Source organism: Prunus mume, linkage group LG5 (genome assembly GCF_029339155.1).
Source record: "Prunus mume cultivar Tortuosa linkage group LG5, ASM2933915v1, whole genome shotgun sequence".
In the NCBI taxonomy this organism is placed as follows: Eukaryota; Viridiplantae; Streptophyta; class Magnoliopsida; order Rosales; family Rosaceae; genus Prunus; species Prunus mume.
Genome location: NC_142702.1, coordinates 21,078,548 through 21,101,893, shown reverse-complemented (window position 1 = coordinate 21,101,893; position 23,346 = coordinate 21,078,548). Strand labels below are relative to the sequence as shown.

General features: G+C 36.7%; 3 protein-coding genes across 6 annotated transcripts; 1 reads left to right on the top strand and 2 right to left on the bottom strand.

Annotated features, from left to right (window-relative positions):
* Positions 1-775: 775 nt before the first annotated feature.
* Positions 776-3,602, bottom strand: LOC103331977 (aquaporin PIP1-2-like). The gene is made up of 4 exons (XM_008234665.3): positions 3,161-3,602; positions 2,149-2,444; positions 1,117-1,257; positions 776-1,020 (listed from the first exon to the last, which is right to left on the bottom strand). Exons 1-4 carry the CDS (start codon positions 3,486-3,488, stop codon positions 925-927), a joined length of 861 nt encoding a protein of 286 aa, XP_008232887.1. The 5' UTR covers positions 3,489-3,602; the 3' UTR covers positions 776-924.
* A 3,632-nt stretch (positions 3,603-7,234) lies between these two features.
* LOC103331978 (SKP1-like protein 21) lies at positions 7,235-12,136 on the top strand. 4 transcript variants are annotated; one of them, XM_008234666.3, is made up of 10 exons: positions 7,235-7,426; positions 7,902-8,059; positions 8,407-8,631; positions 8,826-9,017; positions 9,103-9,213; positions 9,339-9,417; positions 9,740-9,840; positions 9,947-10,125; positions 10,998-11,131; positions 11,802-12,136. In XM_008234666.3, coding segments are annotated over exons 2-10 (1,059 nt in total). In that variant the 5' UTR covers positions 7,235-7,426; positions 7,902-8,023; the 3' UTR covers positions 11,804-12,136. The 4 variants fall into 4 exon arrangements, with proteins under 4 accessions (XP_008232888.1, XP_088909184.1, XP_088909182.1 ...); XM_089053056.1 differs by lacking the exon at positions 7,235-7,426 and adding an exon at positions 7,527-7,666; XM_089053058.1 differs by lacking the exon at positions 7,902-8,059 and having other exon boundaries at positions 7,288-7,426.
* Positions 12,137-12,420: 284 nt separating this feature from the next.
* Positions 12,421-21,351, bottom strand: SPPL4 (SIGNAL PEPTIDE PEPTIDASE-LIKE 4). Its single transcript, XM_089053060.1, has 15 exons — positions 21,078-21,351; positions 19,613-19,768; position 19,568; positions 19,356-19,484; positions 18,944-19,063; positions 18,619-18,770; positions 18,320-18,502; positions 18,170-18,204; positions 14,938-15,100; positions 14,502-14,555; positions 14,144-14,236; positions 13,891-14,033; positions 13,433-13,503; positions 12,808-12,891; positions 12,421-12,688 (listed from the first exon to the last, which is right to left on the bottom strand). The coding sequence occupies exons 1-15, from the start codon at positions 21,210-21,212 to the stop codon at positions 12,582-12,584; spliced, it is 1,626 nt and encodes a 541-aa protein (XP_088909186.1). The 5' UTR covers positions 21,213-21,351; the 3' UTR covers positions 12,421-12,581.
* Between the last annotated feature and the right edge of the window lie 1,995 nt (positions 21,352-23,346).

Below are 23,346 nucleotides of genomic sequence, written 5' to 3'. Positions count from 1 at the left end.
ATTAACAAAGGACATTTTCTGGTATTTTGAATGTTTTACCATTCTTAGCATTTTGCTTTATATATATATATAAATGACATAATGTGATGTCCCGGATAGTTTAATAAATAAACATTATGATGAACTTGATACCAAAAAGAACGTATAGAATGAAGCAGACATAATGGAAATTGATCATTGCTATGAACTTGTGTTGAGGTTGGAATAGTAATACTCTCAAATATCAACATACCAGTAGAATAATTCTCAAATAACATTGTTACTTTACTTATGATTGATCATTCTCATATGAGATTATAATTGTTTCCTATTGAAATAATTAGACAATATCGACAGTTTCGACTACATATCGAGATAACACCGATATAATGAGTCAGTTTTAGTGTTACTTGAGAGCATTTCCCTACCTTATAAATTGTTCTTGTTAACTTTGTTACCGTAATAGTGTTATTTAAGAGCATGTCCCTATCTTTTGAATTGTTCTTGTAGTTGGAACTTGAAATGGTATGTCATTGTGTCTGATTACAAGTTAACCTTCTGTGTTTTTATTATTTTCCATGATCTACGACTAATTCCAGGGCTGTTTAACATCTTATGAATCAGGAAACATACAACTTCAAGCTAGCTAGCCCTTTTTTTTCTCTTTTTTTATTTTTTCTGGTCTGCCACCCTAGCTAGTTTGCTTATTGATTAATGCTGTGCCAGTGACCACCCCGGCTAAGCCGTACGGTATCAAAGAGATGAACTTGGTGGAGACTAATTAATGCAACAAGGATTACCACAATGACAAGTATAAATTAAATAAGGCAAATAACTTATGCACACCCCAAATATTCCACTCTCAACATCAGAAGATAATGTACGAGATAATATAATCGTTGCGGCCTATGACACAAGGCTGAATGGCGAGACACAGACAACTTCTCAATCCCTGGTCTTGAATGGGATGGCTCTGATGACTATCTGATGGTAGAGGGCGGCAAGTGCAGCTCCGATGAACGGTCCCACCCAGAAGATCCACTGAAACACAACAAAATCATCCCAGGTTTAAGACACATATAATCTCAACCACACATTTAGATGTGACTTCAAATGATGTTTAACAGTTTTACTCACATGATCATTCCATGCACGGTCCTTGTTGTAGATGATGGCAGCCCCAAGGCTCCTAGCAGGGTTGATGCCGGTTCCGGTGATGGGGATGGTTGCCAAGTGCACCAAGAACACTGCAAACCCGATGGGAAGTGGAGCCAAGATCTGCATTTTAATTCGTTCAGGAAAGGTGGTTCAGTATTCAGCTGCCAAAAATGATACCACTTGCAACTTCATGCAAGAATTTCATTATGCAACATAAAATCAAACTCAAGAAATCACTAGATTGAGGAGGTGTGGATACGATACTAGTTGATCAATATGTATATAGTAAAAATCTCAAGAAAGAAGATTTTCACTATCTGATTTTTTTGGAATCATAACAGTTTGTGACCCCAAGTACTCCCACAATTGGGGAGTGTGAATAGTGTCACACCAAGCACTATTCGCACCCCCACAAATCCATAAGGAGGTCAGATTCATGAACCACACTCATTAGTTTTAAATAGAAACCCACTTGACTAAAAATTTAGTGCAAAAGAGGGTCAACTTGCATTTCAAAAAAGGACTTCGATTGAAAGTAATGATGAAGATTATGAGTGCACTGAAAGTTTAATCCATAAGAAAGTCAGATTCATCAGGCTTATGACATTAACTTTAAATAGAAAACACTTACTGTTCTACTAAAAACTCAGTGCAAATGAAATTAGCGTGAAATAGAAAACACTGTTCTACTAAAAACTCAGTGCAAATGAAATTAGCGTTAAATAGAAAACACTGTTCTACTAAAAATTCAGTGCAAATGAGTAAACCTGCATTAAACTTTCAACCAAATAAGACTTTAAAATTAACAGTGGCTAAGGGTATCAAAATGGTTAGTTTTACAATAATCTCACTCCAATGGGGATTATGCCCAGTACTATAGCATTGCAATGAGAATATAAGTAGACTGGTATAAAATTGTATCCATGTCACAGAAAATCATAAGAGGACAGTGCCGAAACAAGTGGGTAATAAAAAAACCAGGTAAGAAAAGAAAAGGTGAGATATACTTACAGGGACATGAGAGTCTCTAGCATTTCTCTTGGCATCAGTGGCAGAGAAAACAGTGTACACAAGAACGAAAGTGCCAACAATCTCAGCACCAAGGCCGTCACCCTTGGTATAGCCATGGTTCACCACATTAGCTCCACCTCCCAGCAACTCATACTGGTTCTTTTGGAACCCCTTCACCACCCCAGCACCAACAATTGCCCCTAGGGTTTGCATGACTATATAGAATACAGCTCTGGTCAGGGAGAGCTTCCTTGCTAGGAAGAGACCAAATGTCACGGCTGGGTTTATGTGACCACCTGACCAAATGATCAACAAAGCAAGGTTAATATTATCTTTTTTCCTTATACTATCAACTTTCAAATTTATACGCATAACAAAAATGAAGATTTTCATTTTCCTGAATGTTGTGAGGTAAAGTGAAAAAGGCCATTAAAAGCATCAAGGAGATCAGGAACAAAGCTTGCACCTTTAACAAATCCCATTTTTTCACTCTACCATTCTCAGTTTTAGCAGTAACCATTACTAACCAAACAGGAATTTAGAGAAATAAGCCTCTGAAATTTCAGATGATCACAATATCCAAACACAAGATCGCTTCTATTTTCTTTTTTCTTTTTTCTCTTTTAGTAAGTGGTTTCTTTATTTTTCATCAGCAAGCATACAAACATCTGTAAAGTGATGACCAGTAAAACTTTCAGATACCAACCGAAACAGCAAATCCATACACAAACATGACTCCTCCTCCATTTGATTCTCTCAGAAAGCATAAGTAAAAGAGGAACTTTTTTTCTTTCGCCACTGTTACTTTTCCTTCCCTCACTAGGAACCAAACATAAATTTAAGAAACAACTCAAAACCCGAATTTTTTTTTATTGTATATATCTTCACATATTTAACCCATCAACGTTATTTTTTAAAAAGACAAAAACAATAAAAGAAAGGAAGCCTGCCAAGTACGTAGTAGATCAAACCAAAAGAAAGAAAAATATGAGAGAAAAATAAAGAAATATACCTGAGATACCAGCAGTGGAGTAAACAAGGGCAAAGATGCTACCACCAAAGGCCCAAGCAATGCCCTGAATACCCACAGTAGAACACTTGCTGCGAGATCTAGAAACACCCATGACAGTCAAGACAGTGATGTAGAGGAACAAGAAGGTGGCTATGAACTCAGCAATTCCAGCCCTCCAAAAAGACCAGGACTTGAGCTCACCAGGCTCAAACAGAGGTGCTGGTGGTGGCTCCTTGTAGTCCTTGTCTGTCTGTGCAGATGTCCCTATGGGCTGCCTCTCTGAGAATTTGTTGGCTCCCAGCCTCACATCTTCTTCTTTCCCTTCCATTTCTCTGTTTTCACTCTCTCTCTCTCTCTCTCAAGAACTCTGGTTTTGGCCTTCTCTCTACAAAGTTGAAAGCTTTGGTTTTTGGAGTGAGAGCTATGATTTGGTTGAGTGAGCAATGGAGTGAGGTTTATAAAGGGAAACAAATATTATGAGTGTGAGCTGTTAAAGTATGTTAAAGAAATTATGAAAAGCATTTTATTTTTAATTAACCTAAAAATAAAATAAAACTCATTTGCACTTTTTGAGTTGTATTCCTTTTGGGCTCTGTGGTTGGTGAATTATTTGGAACTATTCTATAATTCTCAAAAGTGGAAGCTTAATTCTTAATCTTAAACCATTACTTTAATTCCATTGTAAATACAAATATTAGTTATAATGGAAATTTCTGTGGGTTTAATCAAGAGATGTTTCTGGAAAGTGCAGAAAAGATGAGGACAGCTGCTGTCTGTCACCATGTCAGGGATGGTGGGGTATCTTTATCTTCCTTGCAGACCCTTTTGGATAAATTAATCTTATTCACTCCACCTTCATGTCTCTTTCTTCCTTGGCTTTTAATCCACTTCTTCAATATTTTGAAGTTTTCATTTTTCTTGGTCTGGCGTATTTTAAACCTCAAGTAACAAGTCTCTGGTTAAATTGCTGTCTAAACAATACCACACAAGGGCCTTGTACCACAGTCGCTCAAGAGCATTTATTCTTGTATTCAATGTTCTAGGTTTGATTTTCTCCTTCTTTAGTATCACATAAATATTTTTGTTCACCATTTCAATCTAAGATGTAAGCTTATCACTCTTTTTAATACTTGATACGTGTTCATAGACATAACCATGATTAATTTTTACTTTAATTTATGTAACTATGATTATATTTATCAACACGTGTCAAGTGTTGAAAAGAGTAATGATCATATAATTAAAGTTGTGAGCAAAAATCTCCCCAAAATCACTTTGTATTAAAAAATAATAATACCATGTATGGCACCCAATTAGAATCAAGGGGTGTGGTGGATAATAATGATAGGTCTAAAAAGAGGCAAAGTTGACCACTTTGGCCAACGCAATTCATTGTTTATAATGTAAAGGCAACTTCTTCTGGTGCAGTATGATTGAAGAACACAAACCCAGAGAAAGAAAGAAAAAGAAAAAAGTTGTAAAAATTTTAATGGTTGAGGAAATTTGTGGGGCGTTTTTAGGACCGTTGAGAAAGGGACGGCAGCCTAAAAGCATCAAACTTGTGGACGTTTGTCAAGAATGGGTCTAAATAAATAAATGGAATATCACGCAACAACATGGAGGACAACAACGGCTACATACTTTACTTTACTTTCATGAAATTAAAAAGTTCCATAGTCCTTTTTTATTCTTTTTTTCAGATAAAATTGAAGTGCTATATCCTTTTCCTAAGCAAAACCTTTCTTATAGTTTTAAACATCGATTATGTAATCAATAATTTCATTTCTCGGTTTGAAATAACGATCATAACCTTCTAAGCGATCAATATTGTCTGATCAAAATAAACGTGGATCAAACAATTCGAAGGACATCATTCCAACAACACCACTTCGCACCAATTTTTCCTACAATATTATGTATCCACTTATTTTCTTATCCCAAAGTTTGATACTTTATACATAAGAATATTAATCTGAATTGTTGATTAAGCAAAGGGCTAATCATTGATCAAAATAAATCTTATCTGGATGTATCAACATTATCCATACCCTAAGTATAATACACACACAAGAATTGATTGCTAGAAAACATTAATAAGTGGGTAGGACCAAGGGGACCTCACCATGACCTGCTCATTCTCCTCAGAAAACTGAAAAATCCTTTTGTCATGAGTATTGGCCGGTCGTTCAAAATCCAACTCACACAATTGCTTGCTGCTCTTGTGGTATGTGGGCCCCGTCTCAATCATTTCGAATCTGAACCCTTAATTTTCCTAGTCTTCAAAGTTTTCAACCACCACACACTTCACATCAAACCGTCCAAGCAACACCCTGGATCCACGCGGCAGCCATCCGGTGTCATACACTTGCATGTTTTCTTCTTCCACCCCTCAGCCGACCAACACAAAAACATCATCTGTCTGTCTGTCTGTCTGTCTGTCTAAACCTATGAAATTGGGAGCAAAAACTATGCAAAGCAGCAAAATATAGACAGATGCCTGCATTTATGGATGAACTGAGAAAACATGAAGGCAACTAAAACTAGCTGAAATATTTTGTGTTTGTTGATTTGAGTTAAAAAGCTTATGGGCCTAACTAGACAAAATACTTGGTTTGAGGCTCGACAGATGATGAGCATAGTTAGCCGACTGTTCATCTATGTAGACCTCATGTAGAGTCCATCGCGATAAAATGATCATTAGGTCTCTTTTGGTGGGTTGGTTGGTTTGGTAAGAACAAAATGATTCCAATTAAAGACAACTAGTGTCCTAACCCATGTTTGGTGCACCAATAAGAATTGTGGATTAGACTAGGATGTTGGACTAATCCAATATCTGAGTACCAAGTACCGACACAAAATAATTAATACAATACAAAATAAAACATAAGGTGATCTCAAGTACCAAGAAGAGAAGAAAAAGGTAGGGGAAGTTGGGAGGGAAGAAGAGGACCTGATAAGGTAATTGGCATAAGTATAAAAGAGTTTCAAAATTATAATTTTGACTCCAGTTTCTTTTTAAAAAAATAAAAATTGTCCTTAAACAAGTTTCAATAATTGTGTTTTGGCCCCAATTTTAAAACAATTTCAAGTGTCTTGACAATGGATTGACCATGGGTTGACCATGTCATGGAGTGTCTTGACTGTGTTCAAGTTCGTTAATTATGTCCAACACATGTCCGACACTCCTAAAGATGGCAAAAATCCTCGTTGGGTCCCCAACCCTAACTGGGGGATATTTTAAGGGAAATTTTGTGGCAAGTACGGGGATCCTTGAATTTTAAAATTCCGGTAAAAAACGGGCCGAAAAATGGTATTGTTATTCCTATTCCCAACTTGGCCTGATAAGAGATTATAATTTTTAATTAATAAACATATTTTAAAATAACAATGAGCTTATTTTCAAATTATTTTAGAAATTTAATACCATTATACTATTACGGGGTCTTTCTTTCTTGCATATGGCATTCATTTCAATTACATGTGCATCTCTTAGGTTTCTAAATAAAAATGACAGGTTTGCATGTTGTATATCTTAATAACATAGTGTTGATCAACCAGTTTCTTTTTTAATTAGGCTACATTTTATTTGTATAGATACATGTTTCTATTTACTCAACTAACATTAAGAACATATTTAGTGTTGTATTGTATATGTGAATTGGTTGTTCTACAAATAAATAGGGGATTCGGGATAGGTTTGATGAAGAATCCCTCAATACATGGATTCCTCAAAAAAAAATTATTGGGGATGGGGTTAGTGACAGGACGAGGATGGTATTGTCATATTTGACCACAAACAGGCTCGTTGCTATTCCTAAACATTTTATCATTTTAACTAATTAAAGTGTCCATACAACATAGGTGATATGTTATATGTAAGTTTCCTTTTCGTAATACGTTGTATTGTATGTAAGCTTTTCTTTCTTGATACGTTACATTTAAGATTTTCTCTATTGATAGGATTCACTTCAATTAATGGCTTAAAGTTAACTAAACACTTATAAATGAGTATGAGCCGTCGATTGAAAACATGAATAAACAATCAAACATAAATGACAGAGGTCAGGAAACCCTAACGAAGGCTGACGTGTGAGTGGCAGACGTTTGTATTTTGACGCATTTTCAGACGCAAATAAAGTTTTTTTTTTTTTTTTTTTTTTTTCTCAAATGCATAAATTAAATCGCTTTTTATCCATTTTGGGGTTCGCCGACAACCGCCAAATCTCTGCAATTCAAAGCTCTCGCTATCTGCAATCCGTACTTTAAGTATGTCTCCTTTTTGGGTTAATTGGTTTGTCTGTCCTTTTGCTTTCCTATATGTATTGGTTCTTCTATATATACTTGTTTGATTGCCGAGAATGTGCAGGAAAAAGAAATTGGTTGCAAAGAATAAAAATTGCGATTTACCCATTAATTTGGAGCTCAGTGCACTGAAATCTTTAGTAAAATGAGTCTTCAATCATCTATCAGTTATAATATTTATCATAATCGATAAACTCAGCTCAGGTACCTAAATATTGTAAGTTTTATTACATGATTTAGGGAAATATAATAATCGACATCCTATTTCGTTAACTTTGGAAATGAAGGAAATAAGTATGAAGTATAGATTTTGTTCAACAATATTGGAAATGGTTGTTTCATGGCATGTAAGAGCTGTGTTGTTTAATTTGTGTTAGATAAAATTTGGGCAAGTTTTACACAGGAGGGCTGCTGATGATAATGTTGTTTGACTTGACAGGACATAACGGTGGACAAGTTAAATTAGTTTGCATATGAGCCTCATTGCTTAAGAAGCATAAAGTTATTTTATTTTGCCTGATGCACTCCAGTTTTTAAGTCTCAGAACTTGGCTTTGTACAAATGTCAGAAGGTGACATGGCTGTTATTAAACCTGAGGTAGAATAACTCTGTCATTGTGTGTTTTTCCTGCTTCTGTTTGCCCCTCCCCCCCTTTTTTCCGATTAAGTTATGTCCTCTTTGTCTAGTGTTTAGTAGATCAATGAATTTTATTTATTTTCTTCAAGCCATGGTTCTATCAATTGTTTCCTATTTATTTTCCCATTTGAATGCTTGTAGCTGCCTTCACTTGTGGGGTATTAGTTTGTTTTCTTTTTTTGTTTCTTTCTTTGGAGGGGGATGTGAGGGTGGGCAGGTTGTGTATCTGTTTGCTGCTTTTATTTTTCTTTGTAATGTTGAGACTTAAAAGTTATTCTGAAGTCACAATGGTGCCAACTGATTCTCAGATGATGAAGTCTTATATCTGGCTTCAGACTGCTGATGGTTCAATCCAACAAGTGGAACAAGAGGTTGCCATGTTTTGCCCCATGATATGTCAAGAGAATATACAAAAAGGGATGGGATCTTCCAAGAACCATGCAATATCTCTTCCGGAAAGAGTCAATACTTCCATGTTGAGCCTAATTATTGATTACTGCAGGTTTCATCAAGTACCAGGTCGCTCGAACAAGGTTCTACATGTTGTTGGAATGTCATTTTCTTTTTTCCGAGTCTATGTTCTTTCCTTGCTCTTGTCTACGTCTACTGTACATGAATTTGAGCTACTGAAGACAATTATCGTCCACCTGCAGTGGATTAAGTGTTTCCTCTGATGCTGGTGTAAAGTTCACATGGTCTTATGACTTGGGGCCATTGGTTTGTGTAGGAATGCAAGGCTTTTGATGAAAAATACATCCGAATGGACACAAAAAAGCTCTGTGAGCTGACTTCAGCTGCTGACAGCCTCCAATTAAAGCCGTTGGTTGATCTTACCAGTCGTGCTCTTGCACGAATAATTGAAGGGAAAACACCTGAGGAGATACGTGAGATATTTCATCTGCCTGATGATCTTACAGAGGTCTCTGGTGCTTGAGATATCTGTGTATGCTTAGAAAAACTTGCTTCTTCTTTGTTGTTTTTAACAAAATTAAGAAATCATCCAGGAAGAGAAGTTGGAGCCTTTGAAAAATTCAACTGACGATCCACGTATCCGGCTTTTGAATCGTCTATATGCACGAAAGAGGAGAGAACTTCAGGAAAGAGAGAAATTGAAGGTGAATTTGGCGTTCGATAAATTTGCATTGAAAGGCTTTACGTAATGTAATTGCTGGATTTATATTATGCTAAACAATACATCCTTCTTGATGGTAGTCATGATTGAACCTTCCATTCTTTTCAGAATGCTGAGCTTGAAGAAGAGCGAAGCGATGACCGTTCAGTTGATGATCTCTTGTCCTTCATTAATGGAGAAATTAGAGGTATACTTGAGTAATTGCTTTCTTGTGCCTTCACTGCTTACTTTTGCGTTTTTATTTTGCAATAAATGAGGACATTTTACCACTTTTTGACTAGTTGGAACTAACATTGAACGACCTTGTAGTTCCAAGGTACCCAATTGCACTCCCATGGAGACATACTTGATACTAATATTTTCAGGATTGCATTTGCCCACATTATACTGTACTTGGAGTACTGAAGATTCCATTGAAATGGGATTTGAAGTCTAGTGTCTTAGTCGTCTATTTTCTACTTATTTCCTTTTGAAGGCCTCATTGGAGGTAAGGAAATTCTGTTTCACAGATTCCAAGGGGATTAAAACTTCCAAGAACAAAAAGAAGAATCGTAGAAGAAAAGATCAACAAAAAAACACTTGTCTGTATGAGGCTAATGAAATCCATGAGGTTTGAATCACTAATTTTCTCTTAAACTTCTTATGCATTTCCGCTTGAGTTGTTAGGTAGCCGAATTTTTGTATAATTCTTTATCCTTCCCCCCCGAATGTTGTAGGAGTCGAGCAATCTTAAGTTTGCTTGCCCCAGTGATGAAGTCAACAAATTTAGAGCCAGTCCTAGTTTGACATTAAAGCTACAAGATCTAAACGATGACAGCCCAGAGGATATGGTTGAGTTTGATGATGGTGATATTGATGATGAGATTGATCCTGCGTTAAAGGAAAAAATTGATAGGTTTGTCTGCAACTGTTTTGGGTTATTAAATGTTTATACAAAAAACAATACTTTTTCTAGTCAAATATCAGTGGATGAAAATTATTACATCGAACAATATGAGGAAAAAAAAAGTACTTAATTGACCTGAGTGGCTATAACTTTGTCAATGCTGACTTTAGTTAAAGAAAGCTTAAGGAAACGGAATGCTGCAATTCGTTAGACTTATAGTGCAACTTCCTTACATTTTTATGGACACCATGAAGATATGCAATGAGAAGATGAAATTTGATACCTGCGAAATAGTTTCAAATTGTCATCTGTTTTTCAGTGTTCCAGAATTTTCTTAAAAACCAACTAGCTAGTCTAGAGGTGTTTCTCTCCACTTTGTTGGAAAATATCCCAAGTTTGAATCCTCTCTCACCCAAATAAAAAAGAATAAAAAATTTGCTTAAGAAAGTTTCACTGTTAAAGAAATGAGTAAACTTTGTAGACAATGTACTGCATTTTTCTGTTTCTTTTATTACTGTTTGTAGATTATTGTAAATGAGTTCCTATATATAATGCTGTTCTGAAAAGATCTTGGTTTGTGGGAATCTGAGCATGATAGTTGTGACATTTTAAATATATTTCTTCTACGTTTCTCATAAAAAAATAGCTCTCATTTTGGTTGTCAACAATAAGTATATATTTTAGCAGTTGTGAAACATGCTTCAGGACTGCCTGCAAGCCTTTGTCAATATGTCAGTTTTATTTCATGTCCTAAAGAGTAAGTTATATTAACTGGAAATTTCAAGTTGTGTCTTCCACCATGGTTGTGCATGTAAAACATAGAGCAAGAGAGTTCTGCCTTGTTCCTACTGTTACATATTCTCTTGTATCTTTTAATTCAGGGAGGTTGAAGATTTTGCTAGGAGATTGAATTCAGACTGGCCTCAAAGGATACAAGAGATTCTTGCTTTGGGTCAGGAAAGGAGGCGGGTACCAGTTTCCATTAACGGAAGGGATTCTATAAGAAGATATGCTTGTATGTTCTGTTTCCATTTTAACTTTTTTCTCCCTTTTCTGAAGCTTTTACAGTTGTTTTTTCCTCTATATACTCTTGTTACACAAGTAATCAATCTGTGCTAAGATATTTTCCTGCTTTTGTTTTGTTATTATAAGTTTCCTAATGCAATAGTTATGTATGAGACTTACATGTTTATCCTTTCAAATAGCCTTTGAACCTAATGAAATGTTCTCTGGATAAGTGCTGTGGTTCAGTCCCTGGCGGGTTTCTGAAATTTGCACTTACCCAGAAAAAAATTGGTTTTCGTGCTTCGTCTTTGTTATATTATAATTATATCTATAAAAGTAAATAGTTTTGGGGCTGAAAGTTCGAAAAATATTATTTATTTCCTTATTGCCTACATGCTGTTTACCAAATCACTCATGTTTCTTGGGCTGATGCTTTTTATAGAATCTCTTTTATCATTCTGGCTGTTCATGTTTGGGAGCTGTTTTTCTGTCAAATCCTAAATGATTGATCAATATTTCAATATGTTGTATAATCTCTCTTTTTTGGAACTCCTGAGTGGATATCTGTTTTATCTGCCTCTGAGTTGTGTGTTCTTCACTGAGTGCATATCTGTTTTAGAGCTGTTACTCATTTATCATTGTGTTCTGTGCAACTCATCTTTTTTCTCTCGTGCATACAGGAGGACATCCAGAGCGGAAATGGTTCTTACAAACAGAATATCCCTATATCGGCCAATGGCTGGAACAATTTTGACCAGATGCTAACAGGCTTCTAAGAGTTACTATTCTCATTTATTTGGCTCCAAACATGACTTTTTTCTTCTGTTGTTGGGGTAATTAGACTGCAATTGGATTCTGGGGCAACTGTTTGTACTTTTTGGGGAACAAATAAATCAAAAGTAGTAATTTGTTGTCTTGTCATGAGCTAAATTTGCTCGGTTATCACAAGCTTGTATGAGGTTATTGGTTGTCTACCCTCGTTGAATAATTATTCTATCTAATTTTATTTTCGCAACAGCTCAGAATAAGTTTTGAGGCATGCCCTCCCTTTAGCATGAGTGAATAGAGATTGTAACTGTATGGATGATGAGCGTGTTCAAGTCAAATGATTATCTTGCAATGCGACATATTTCAGCTCAGGGTTTACTTGCAACCCTGCAGCGTTGATATGTTCGTTGCAGTCTTTACCGGATTATACTCCTTCACTGCGAAGCAGCTGCTGTTGTATGAGTTTTAACTTGGTCACGAAAAAGAAAACTAGGGTTCTACGAAACTGAATAGCGTAATAAGAATGTTGGATGTTATAAGTATTCCCTGTTATATATCAGTTGGTCCTTGAAAAATCATCTTATGAACAACCTTGTAAATGTTTGATGCTCTCCTACAGCTATGACAAGTAAAGAGGTTTTTCTGAGTTACTACTGTACTAACTGTCACACTATTACTTTGTCCTACTACTTCTATTGAGAGGGTTGGAGATGGACGTGCGGGCATGGCCTCTCTGGTTCTCCTCTTGTCCACAGAACTTTAAGGTCCCCTCTCATCTGTGCCAAAGTCAGAAGGGTACCTGCAGAATGTAACTAGCTTATGTCATTGCTGCTCACGACGAATGTTTAGTGCAAAACCGAATTCTACGAATGTTTGAGATAGATGTTAGTGCAGATTACAAAAGCTGTTGCATCTTACCGAGTGTGAAGGGAACTATGTACAACAAAGCAGGTTGGCCATGACCGTCCATCAAGTTCAAAGCCACATATGTGATGAGGAGACCTGCAATTGCAAATCGCCAAAGCAAACCATTCATAGGTGAAACACTAATCATTAGTGACAGTGACATGATCTACAAAATAAAATACTTGTTATGGTAGAGCATTAGACTTTCTACATATTAATAGTAGCAACTTCCAACAAGAAAAAAACATAGCTCTCTTAGCCACTAGGGAGAGGAGAACGTAAAGGGCCAGCTTTCTCAGTGGCCTCCCCCAATTTTACTCATATTTCTTTTGCAGGCAAGTTAATTTTTCCCGGTGGTGATATATGCTTTAAAATGTAGGTATTCTACACATTGCCAAGGAACAATAATGCCATTTTCTGCTAAAATAATTCCTCCTTTTTCAGGAGATATTTGTCAAATAGGTCATATCATGCACAAAATCATTGATTCACAGAAGACACGGTGCCTGCATGTGAGCCACACACATAAGTTTTTTAGGTCACCTAAAATTCTGAAACTAGCTCAACCAGATGCATTTTCTCGATATAGAAAAAAGAAAAGAAGTGAAAAATGCCCCAAAATTTAGCACATTCATACCTAAACCATAAGCGGTCATTGCCCACACAAAGTAACCAGCTCGAAGCTTCTTATTTGCCAACCAATCATACCTGCAAAATTACCCAAAAATTGTCCGATTAATGAACTGTTGAGACAATGCCAATGTTATAAACCCTCATTTGTAGTAATAACTAAAAGTTCACAGTATCTCAGATGTTGCTGTCATATTGTTATTTGTGAGTCCCATGGTTTTCCTCATTAATTTATCCGAATTTCGTGATTAACAGAGTAACTCCTGAAATACCTAAATGTCAGCATGTTTTCACTTTTATTCTCATGTTATAGAATTCCAAAACAAGCCCCGTAGTACACGAATATTTGGAAACCAATACACATAACAGAAGCAAAAACACAGTTTCTGAAACAGTGACAGTCCAGGTTCAATTGTAGGACTTAAAAGGGATTGTCAAAGATATATTTGGCTTCTGATTTCAGACCTTAGTGAAAAGGCTACAACCAATCCTGGTATGATGATATCACCGAATCCGATGATGCTGTAGCCACCCCAAGGATCAAACAACCGTGGGATTTTCAGTAGCATTGGTATACCATCCTCTCCACTTTTATCACCACGAGCCACCTATACAGAAGAGGAAAGATTAATATTTAAATCTCTCTCACTTGCAGGACAGGTGTAACAACCTCTATATAGGGTGCCAGTAAGGAAGAGAGTTTTTCTCATTTACTCACCACTATCATTACACTCTCATGGAACCACCATTTAGAAACAAATACCCAGAAGATATCATATAAAAAGGCACAACTGAGAAGAATTGTTCCAACCTGATTAGGGAGAAACAAAGACGGAGAGATTATTGAATAATGAAGAAAGCATATGTTATGATTCAGAGCCAGACATGCTTGGCAAGTGAAATCTCTAGATAAATGAACAAAAAATATTCATGGTGCAATTTTTTTCTCAACTAAATATGTATATGATATGGATTTAAGCAATGTAATATTATGAAACCCCTAGGATCAGTGTAAACACTAGAAATTCATACTCCGTCCAAAAGTAATCAGAAAAAGGCAGGTTTTGAATTATCACCTTGAGATTCGGTACTCGAACAATCTGAAGAACTGTGATTATCAGTGCAATACCCTGATTTTTCATGAGCGCAAGTTAGTATCTACCAAACATTTTACAGATTACAAAAATCACTTTGCACAGCTATTACCATCCAGGGTTCATGATAGAAAATAGGGAAAATATAATAGTAAGATAAAAGTGGGCAGTCCAAATACAGGATCTTTGACAACTCATGAATTTAAGTATAAGGGTTTTATTTTTATTTTTAATCAGAGCATTACCAGCTTGACTCTGGTACTCAAAGTCAAAAACAAAGATGAACCAAAAAAAGAGCTGGATTAGGGAGATACAAAAGCAAAGTTGCAATTGATTAGGTTTGGATGTAAAAATTCCAGTGGTAATCTATAGCGACATCAACATTAAGACCAAATAAAAAAAAGAATTTATTTCTTACAAGGATATCTTGACCTATCCAAGCAAATGAGACGCGGCGATACACTGCCCAAACAACAGCAAATGCGATGCAGAAGGGAGCAACGGCTAGCGTCAGATATGAAACAGCTCCAAAGAAGGGCACTTTAACATATGATTCTCCAGCATGTTTAAATCGTCTGAAACTATATTTGGTTAATTGTCAGCTTCATATTAGGAGACTTCACCAAAAAGAACACACACACACACACACACACACAATTAAAACTTTCAAACAAAGGATCTTTTTTTATTTAAAAAAATTATTTAATACTGATCCTTGCAAACATTCTTACTTTACAAATCAGCCATTATGGAAACAGGGTTAAGCCGCTGAAATTTATATTTAATCAATGCTCACTAGGAAACATGATATTCACTGCCAATGTGGCCAAGCTGCTTTTTAACTTATATAAGGTGGTGTCGAAAGTTTTAGCTACAAGATTGAGAGAGGTGTTGGAGGAAACAATTTCAGCTACTCAGGGAGCTTTTGTGAAAAATAGACAGATTTTGGACGCTGTTTTAGTTGCTAATGAGGTTGTCATGGAAGCCATGAAGCGGAATAAGGTGGGTTTAGTCTTTAAGATTGATTTTGATCATGCTTATGATCATGTAGAATGGAAAGTGGTCGATGAGGTTTTGGAAAGGAAGGGTTTCGGTGGGAGATGGAGGTGTTGGATTAGGGGCTGTTTACAATCTGTTAATTTTTCTGTCATGATCAATGGCCGGCCGAGGGGCAAATTTCCTGCTACTAGAGGGGTGAGACAAGGGGATCCGTTATCTCCCTTCTTGTTCACTCTAGTTATTGATGTTCTCTTGCGGGGATTGGGCATAATCCTTCTTACCTCAATTGCTTAGCTGGTGGTTGGGGGTGTGCTGTGGGGGACTGGCCTATGAAGTACTTGGGTCTCCCACTTGGTGGTAATCCTAGAGCTATTGTTTTCTGGGACCCGGTGTTCGAGAAGATTCAAAGGAGACTTCAAAAGTGGAAAAAAGCGTTTCTCTCCAGAGGGGGTGGGTTAACATTGATTCAAGCCGTGTTGAGTAGCATCCCTACTTATTATATGTCTCTATTTAAAATGCCGGCCAGTGTCGGTAACAAACTGGAGAAGCTTATGAGATCCTTTTTATGGGAAGGTGTGGAGGAAGGAAAGAGGGATCATTTGGTTAAATGGGAGCGGGTGGCTAAATCTAAGGAGGAAGGTGGGCTTGGTGTGGGCTCTCTGAAGGAAAAGAATGAAGCTTTGCGTGCTAAATGGTTATGGCGCTTCCCCATGGAACCTAACTCTCTTTGGGCTACGGTGGTTAAAAGCAAGTATGGGTCAGCTACTAATGGGTGGGATGCTAATCCCGCTACTACGGTTACCTCTCTTAACCCTTGGAAGGACATTTCGGCGGGTTACCAAACTTTTTTACAGTGCTGCAGTTTCGAGGTGGGAAATGGGAATAGGGTCAGGTTTTGGGAGGATAGTTGGGTGAGGGAGGGGTTGTTGAAGGACTCTTTTCCGCGCTTGTTTGCGCTGTCTGCAAAGCATTCCTTAAGCATTGACTGTTTTGTTGATTCTCAGGTTTTTCCTCATAATTGGGATTTTGGGTTTAGGAGAAATCTGAATGAAAGGGAGACTGCCGAGGTGATTAAGTTGCTGGAAATTCTGGAAGGATTCAGTTTGCGTGCTTCTAAAACGGATAGGAGAAGGTGGGATCTTGAGGAGTCGGGATCGTTCACCTGCAAGTCCTTTCAGTCCTTTTTGCGCAACAAGGGGAGAGTTGTGACCTTTCATCCCTTCTCTCTTGTGTGGAAGGCTAAGTCTCCCCCTAGGGTCAAAGTCTTTGTTTGGTTGGTGGCGCTTGGGAAAGTTAACACTTCGGATCTAGTCCAAAGGAAGAGACCTTTTATGTATCTGTCTCCTCAATGGTGTGTATTGTGCAAGCATAGTGAGGAGAATGTGGACCACCTTTTTTACATTGCCCTTTTTCCTTAAGTCTTTGGGGGCTCTTGTGGAGGGAGGTTGGGACTGTTTGGGTGATTCCGAAAGGGTGCTCTGATTTCCTTTGTTCTCACTTTGTGGTTTGGGGAAAGGGGAAGCGCAGTTCAACTTTATGGGGCTGTTTGGTCCACTCTGTATCCTGGAACATTTGGATGGAGCGTAATAGGAGAATTTTTGAAGACTATAAGGGAGTGGGAGTGGTTGAGCTTTGGGATAGAGTTAAGTACTGGGCAGCTTTGTGGGCTTCGGTTACAAATGATTTTAAAGACTACTCTTATTCCACTATTATGAAGGATATGGCAGCTACGGTTAACTGAGGGTTGGGGGGTGTGTTCTGTGGTTTTTCGGTTTTGTTCCTCCCTGTTAGTTGGGGAGAGACTGGTGCTGTTTGTTTCTCTCTGTGTTGTTTTTGTTTCTTCGGTGGTGGTTGCCTTATCCACCTCCGTGCTCTTTTGCTTAATAAAGTTCGTTTCTTCTCAAAAAAATAAATTTCTACATATCCATAAGGAAGGAGATGTATCAAGATCAGAACTTGGTTCTTATTTAACCTTGAATTTTTATTTTCAGGGTGACAATTTATAACAGGACACTATTAACATCACTTGATGCCCAACACGAAATTAGCAGGTCAAGGATTACCATTATTTGACATAAATCTATAAATGCACAACTTGTGAACACTAATAATAAACAGATCAGGTTAACTTCAAACACAATAACCGGATTATGACATGGTAAACCTATTTAACCAATAATGTACGAAGAAAATGATTATTGTTTTCTATTTTTTCAGTTTCTTGATAATCCTTGTACAATTATAATATTCTGTTTCTTGGTTTAGGTTGCATCTAGATCAGGTAGATGTTTATTTTATGAGTGTATGAGTCATAGCTTTTTAGAACCAAACAGATTCTAATCTTAAGTTCGTAGTTGATATATGGATTGACACGGACACAATACAATTAATAAACAGGTTGTCTTGGGAATAAGTCCTCTGACATGATTTACTAATTAGGCTGGGTTAGGGTTGACAAATACTCAACAGGAATCCAAATTAACATGACATGACTAAATTGCCACCCCTGCTTTTATCTATGATGCATTCCCATAAAATGTCCAAACTAGCATGGCAAAGGAACAATGAAATTCAAACAAAAGTTTCTTGACCAACAGGAAATAGGGTGCATTCCCATAAAATGTCTAACAAAAGGAAGAAAAGAGATATACCATGATAGCAAAGTCACCAAACAAGTCTGCAGGCCCTGTGGACATAAAGAGAAGGTTCAGCATTAACCTCAAAGGACACATGAATAATAGTGTCTTAATTAAGAAGTTGTAATCATAGTGGCAAAGTCTGCATAGCACAAATGACAATACCTCTATCCCACCAATGCAAAACAAAACCACCAGAATCTCCACAAACCAGAGTGACATAAGTTTGTAAAACATAACCAAGAAGCATGAAGCAATCACAACAAACAGGATTGCTGCTGTGGTGCTAATCTCCACTAAAGCATTGGAACGATCAACTTCCATATGCAAAGAATCATCAGATGCATCCTGCGCACATAGCACCAAACCATATAGAAATTATAGAATAAGTGAATTACACAGAAATAATTCAAGCCCCATGACTGCTAAAAGTTACAAAATAGCTGCTGAAAGTACAATATAACCTTTAATAGCTTGTCATGCTCAATAGCTGCTTCTCTGGCACTCCATGCAGACCAATAAGAAGCAAATATAATGGTACCAACAGCCATAAGCCACAAAAACACTTCTGCAATATCGACCACTGGACGCAATGGAGAGTACAGCTGCACAGAAACTGAATAAAGGGATATCAGAGGCAACAGTACAAGCAAAAGAAGACCACTTAGAAAGAATAAAATAATGTATTTCCATGCAAGAAAACTATTTTTTTAAACAAGAAATAATCCAGAGTAATGGTGGTGCATGGCCAATTGTTAATATAAGCAGTAAAAAAAAGAAAACACATACCTTTGAATTTGTTCATTAAATCATTTTCTAAGATTGCACCAACATCTTGAGGAAGCATAACAGCTGGTATGTCTATCTCAACATCAGGTTCATCGTCTTCACAAACCATCTTGAAAAGTTCTGTAAGACAGACAGCATAATTTTTTGTAACAGTAACTTATTTTCACTTAATCAATCTTCTTAACCACTGTTTTTTTTAAAAATAATTTTTTTTAAAATTTTTAAATTTATATAACCTGGGCAGCCATTATGACAATAGAGATTTTTTTATGTACTTGTTACTGTTTTTTTTCCCCTTATAACCCGTACAGTTGTACTGAACATTCTTACTCAGGGAGAAAACTAAGAAGAGGACTTTAGGGATGAAGAGCTTTGTAGACCAACAAGAAAAGAAAAAAGTGCATGCAAATACCTGTACGGTTGTTTATAATGAGGATGGCTGAAGCATTAGCACCTTCAGCAATATTTGCCTTCGCTGTGAAACTGCAATTTCCCGGTGCGCCAAAATGACCTCTTGTGAAAGCTACAAAAGAGCCATACACTCCACAATATGAATCCACAAAATGCATGAGCATATCTTACAACTTCAATAATGAAGATGCTTATATTTCATGGCTGTGAAACTCTATAATGTAAATTGAGGATATGGAATTGAAAGTTCAAGTATACCTTCTTCTGTGGGCTACAACAGTCAGGGGGGTCTGCAAGAACCACTCTCGTATTGGTGGCATGTTTTTCCTTTGATTCCAAGGTAGGTCCAAATCGAGCACCAACACCAACATACTCATTGTCTTCTACACCATTGACCCAAGTTGGGACCTTAACCTATAAAACAAAATGGATTTAAATGTAACGCCAAAGCTATATTCAAATTTTATGTTGAAAAAAATGAAGAAAACAAGGTGCAATGCCTCCAATACAATCTTAGGGTATGTTTAACTGCCAAGTAACTGTGTTAGGTAAAAAGACAAAACAAATTCAAGTATTCCAATATACTATATAAAATAATTAGCTTAATTGAATCCCACAATGAGAGAAATAGATAATAAGTTTTCTTCAGTTATATATTCTCTGATGTTCATTTTGCTACTGTATTTCTGGCAACTAAACAAAGCTTAATAAAAAAATTTAAAGAAAAAGATATTAAATTACTTCACAAGACAAGACATTCAGAAGAAGCACCGGGAAAAAAAGTTCAAATGCTTCATTGTTTGATTGAAGATTAAGACTTTTCCAGGAAGTATTTGAAACAAATAATAATTGCATAGAAAAATTCTTTATTAAATATGAACAAAATGAAAGGTTTTCACATGCTTAAATAAATTTTCCATTTTATGATTGACCGAGTCTGGTATAAAACTTTATTTGATTAACTGAAGTAGAAATTTATAATCTTCAAGGAACCTAGATGATCATTTTGCCCAATTTCTTAGCAACCAGACAAAGAACAAGATAAAACAATATGGAAATTTTAATAACTCAGAGGTATTGCCTAAAGTCTTACTGCCCATCTGGTAGTGTTTATGTTTTTTTTTCCCTTTCAAATTAAGGAGAGTCAGACAGATGAGAGAGGAAGATGAGAAAGGGAAAAGAATTGAGAGATGCGAGGAAAATACGAGGAAGAAAACGTAGAATGACTTACAAAATAAAAACCAAAAACTAAATCTAGGAACAATTTTTTCCTGAACTAGGGATTTATAGGCTGCACTGCATAAAAGTGTAACAAGCTTCAGAGAACAAAAGTATGAAATTTGTCAGCTTAGTTTTTCATTATTTAGAACCAATTACCTAAATAATGTCTACATCATGTACTGGATCACCATGCCACTCAAATTGATGCTAAATTATCATTTCCAACTGCCAAACAGTTGGAAATTCGCAATTATTTTCTTATTCATTAATTTAGAGCAATTTTCTCAATAACTAAACAAAAAGATTGAGCTTCTTAGTCCCGAAATCATCACAAAGTATTGAATTTTAATTTTTCATAAGCAAAAATTCTATCTTTCCTTCCCCTCACTCATCTCTTCCTTCCCCAGTTTTCTCAGCACCCAAACAGAAACTCAAGATCAAATAAATAAGCTGCAAAGTAAATTAACTTGGAAAATCAAATTCAAAAAGTTAGTGAATTTACCAGAACGAAGTTGTTTTCACAACCAGGCCTCTTCGGAGCAATATTATCATGGTGAACAATGTCTCCAGCTGAGCTCAAACTCAGACTCAGCAACAACACACCAACCACTATCCACACGCCTCTCCGTAAATCCATTTATTCACAGCAAAAAAGAAAAAAAAAATATTAACCAGGAATTGAAGAAGGGGGTTTAGGGTTTTCAGAGAGGAAAAAGGAGCCAACCGAGAAGTGGAGGAAGAAGATGATGATGAAAAATGTGAATGAATGGGAAAAAGGAGGGAGAGAAATATCGCGGAGTGCATTTTCCTTTTTCTTTCTTCTGCGTTTTACTTTTCGCGCGTTGTCGTTTTGGCCGTGGCTTTGTCGTTGTGTAACCGTTGAACTGGCTTTGCTTTTTGCGCTTGCGGTGTAGAAGTTGGACTTACTTACCGGCACCTTGAACGCGTGTGGAGCACGTGCCTTTTGAGGACTGGCGTAAGTATTTGTAGACTCTGGTGGAGATTGAAAGTAGAAAGAAGTCCGATAAAAAATTGGGCGAACTTTTTTAGTAAAAGTCGTCAGGTCAGGTCGGCTGGTCAGTCAGTCTGGATTTAATGTTTTGACTGAGATTGCGTTAGTTTATGGTTATTTGTTGTAAATGATCTATAATTGAGAGCCTTCTAGTTTATATTATTAAGTTTTTTTAACCGGAAGAAAATAAGTATATCACATTATTTACTCTCACAAACAAATAATCATTTGTTTTATGAGATAATAAAGGAAGGCTATATTTGTATACTACAAAATAAAATCACAAGCGATGCATATAATCTTCAATTAGATAAAATTATTAACTAACATGACATGTACACATCACTTACCGCATCATGTGGTATGCACTTCTTTGACATTCTTAATTTTAAAATTAAAAATATTTTATTGTCAAACTCTCTGCCAACATAAGTATCTTATCTTATGGTACCAAATACGAATGACTAATTGATTAAGTTGATTTTGTTATATATATAAACATGTGATTTAAAGTCATGAGGAAAACTTAGGTGGAGACTTATTTGGCCCATGAGGAGGCTTTACAATTAAAACATACTATTTACTACATAATTAAAATCATAAATATAATATTGTAACACATGTTATACTTTTCACTCATCTTGTCACATGTCATTAAAGTCTTTTTTTTTTCTTTTGAAATTCTCAAAGAGACAACGCACATTTATTGACATCATAAATACGAAAATAGAAAATTACCCTTTTAAAGAAGCCTTACAAATATAGCATTATACTTGTTTTAACAAGAAAATCTTTCTCCATGTAAACACCAAAAGTAACAAAAAATGTAATGTCATACCCATAATTTTGGCAAAATTTTAAATCCAAATCACACATTCACACCTGACTTTAGGAAAGCCTTTATAGGGAGTTTCCAAAAAAAAAAAAGAATGACTTTACGGGAGCTCGAAATTTGAAAGACTGGAAAAGCGCGTGGGACAGCATCTGAACTTTTCTTTACAGGTTACTGGCTACTGCCCGAACAGGTTTGAAGCTTCCGTATGGACCGTACAGACATAGACGGCTGAATAAATTATTACCCCCCTTATGATCACCTACCTGCAAGCTCACGCGAACAGGAGACGTGTCAGGATATAAGGGGGCATGTGATCATAGTCAGCCAAACAATTTTATTCCTTTTGTCCTATGGTTATCCAACCCAATGGCATGGGAACACGTGTGGAGTTACGTGGGCTTCAGCTCACAGGAGCACTGAGTTTCGTTAACCATACGGTAAAGCCACAAAGTAGGGCCCTCACATGGATGCACTTTTCTGTGGTCAGCTATCCACACATGCAACCGTACTTAATGGAGGAATCACACGGGCGGTTGGAGTAACCTCAGTCACATGTGTGGGGCCCAACTGAAGTTTTAACTGCATCATGATCAGATGGGCTCTAGCCCAATGGGCCTGTACTCTGAATTGACCCATTTGATTTGGTTGTTCATGTCTAGAGCAAAGGCAGTGGGCGACTGTCAGTTGTAGATGAGCATGAATCCGACGGTGGAGACACACTCAGTAACAGCCGATGGTAGTCTAAGCGTCTGATGGGTTTTAGCCGAATGGACCTTTGCTCTGAATTGAACCATTGGATTTTGTTTTTCATGCTAAGCATGGAACCCACAACCATGGATAGTTGATAGTCACCAATAAGCGCGTAGCTATTGTCCCTAGAAAAGCTCTTCATATTTATCATTCCTACCAATGTTTTAAAGTAGA

Bases quoted from the DNA above. Each gene is read 5' to 3' on its own strand.
- LOC103331977 (XM_008234665.3), bottom strand. From the start codon at position 3,488: ATGGAAGGGAAAGAAGAAGATGTGAGGCTGGGAGCCAACAAATTCTCA. The intron at 2,445-3,160 runs GTATATTTCTTT...TCATTTGGTCAG, and splicing joins CTCCACTGCTGGTATCTCAG to GTGGTCACATAAACCCAGCC. The intron at 1,258-2,148 runs GTAAGTATATCT...ATTAAAATGCAG, and splicing joins CTAGAGACTCTCATGTCCCT to ATCTTGGCTCCACTTCCCAT.
- LOC103331978 (XM_089053055.1), top strand. From the start codon at position 8,353: ATGTTGAGACTTAAAAGTTATTCTGAAGTCACAATGGTGCCAACTGAT. The intron at 9,418-9,739 runs GTATACTTGAGT...TCTGTTTCACAG, and splicing joins CATTAATGGAGAAATTAGAG to ATTCCAAGGGGATTAAAACT. The intron at 10,126-10,997 runs GTTTGTCTGCAA...CTTTTAATTCAG, and splicing joins TTAAAGGAAAAAATTGATAG to GGAGGTTGAAGATTTTGCTA.
- SPPL4 (XM_089053060.1), bottom strand. From the start codon at position 21,212: ATGGATTTACGGAGAGGCGTGTGGATAGTGGTTGGTGTGTTGTTGCTG. The intron at 19,769-21,077 runs GTAAATTCACTA...TTTGTTTTATAG, and splicing joins GTGAAAACAACTTCGTTCTG to GTTAAGGTCCCAACTTGGGT. The intron at 14,556-14,937 runs GTAAGAAATAAA...ATGAAAAATCAG, and splicing joins GGATAGGTCAAGATATCCTT to GGTATTGCACTGATAATCAC.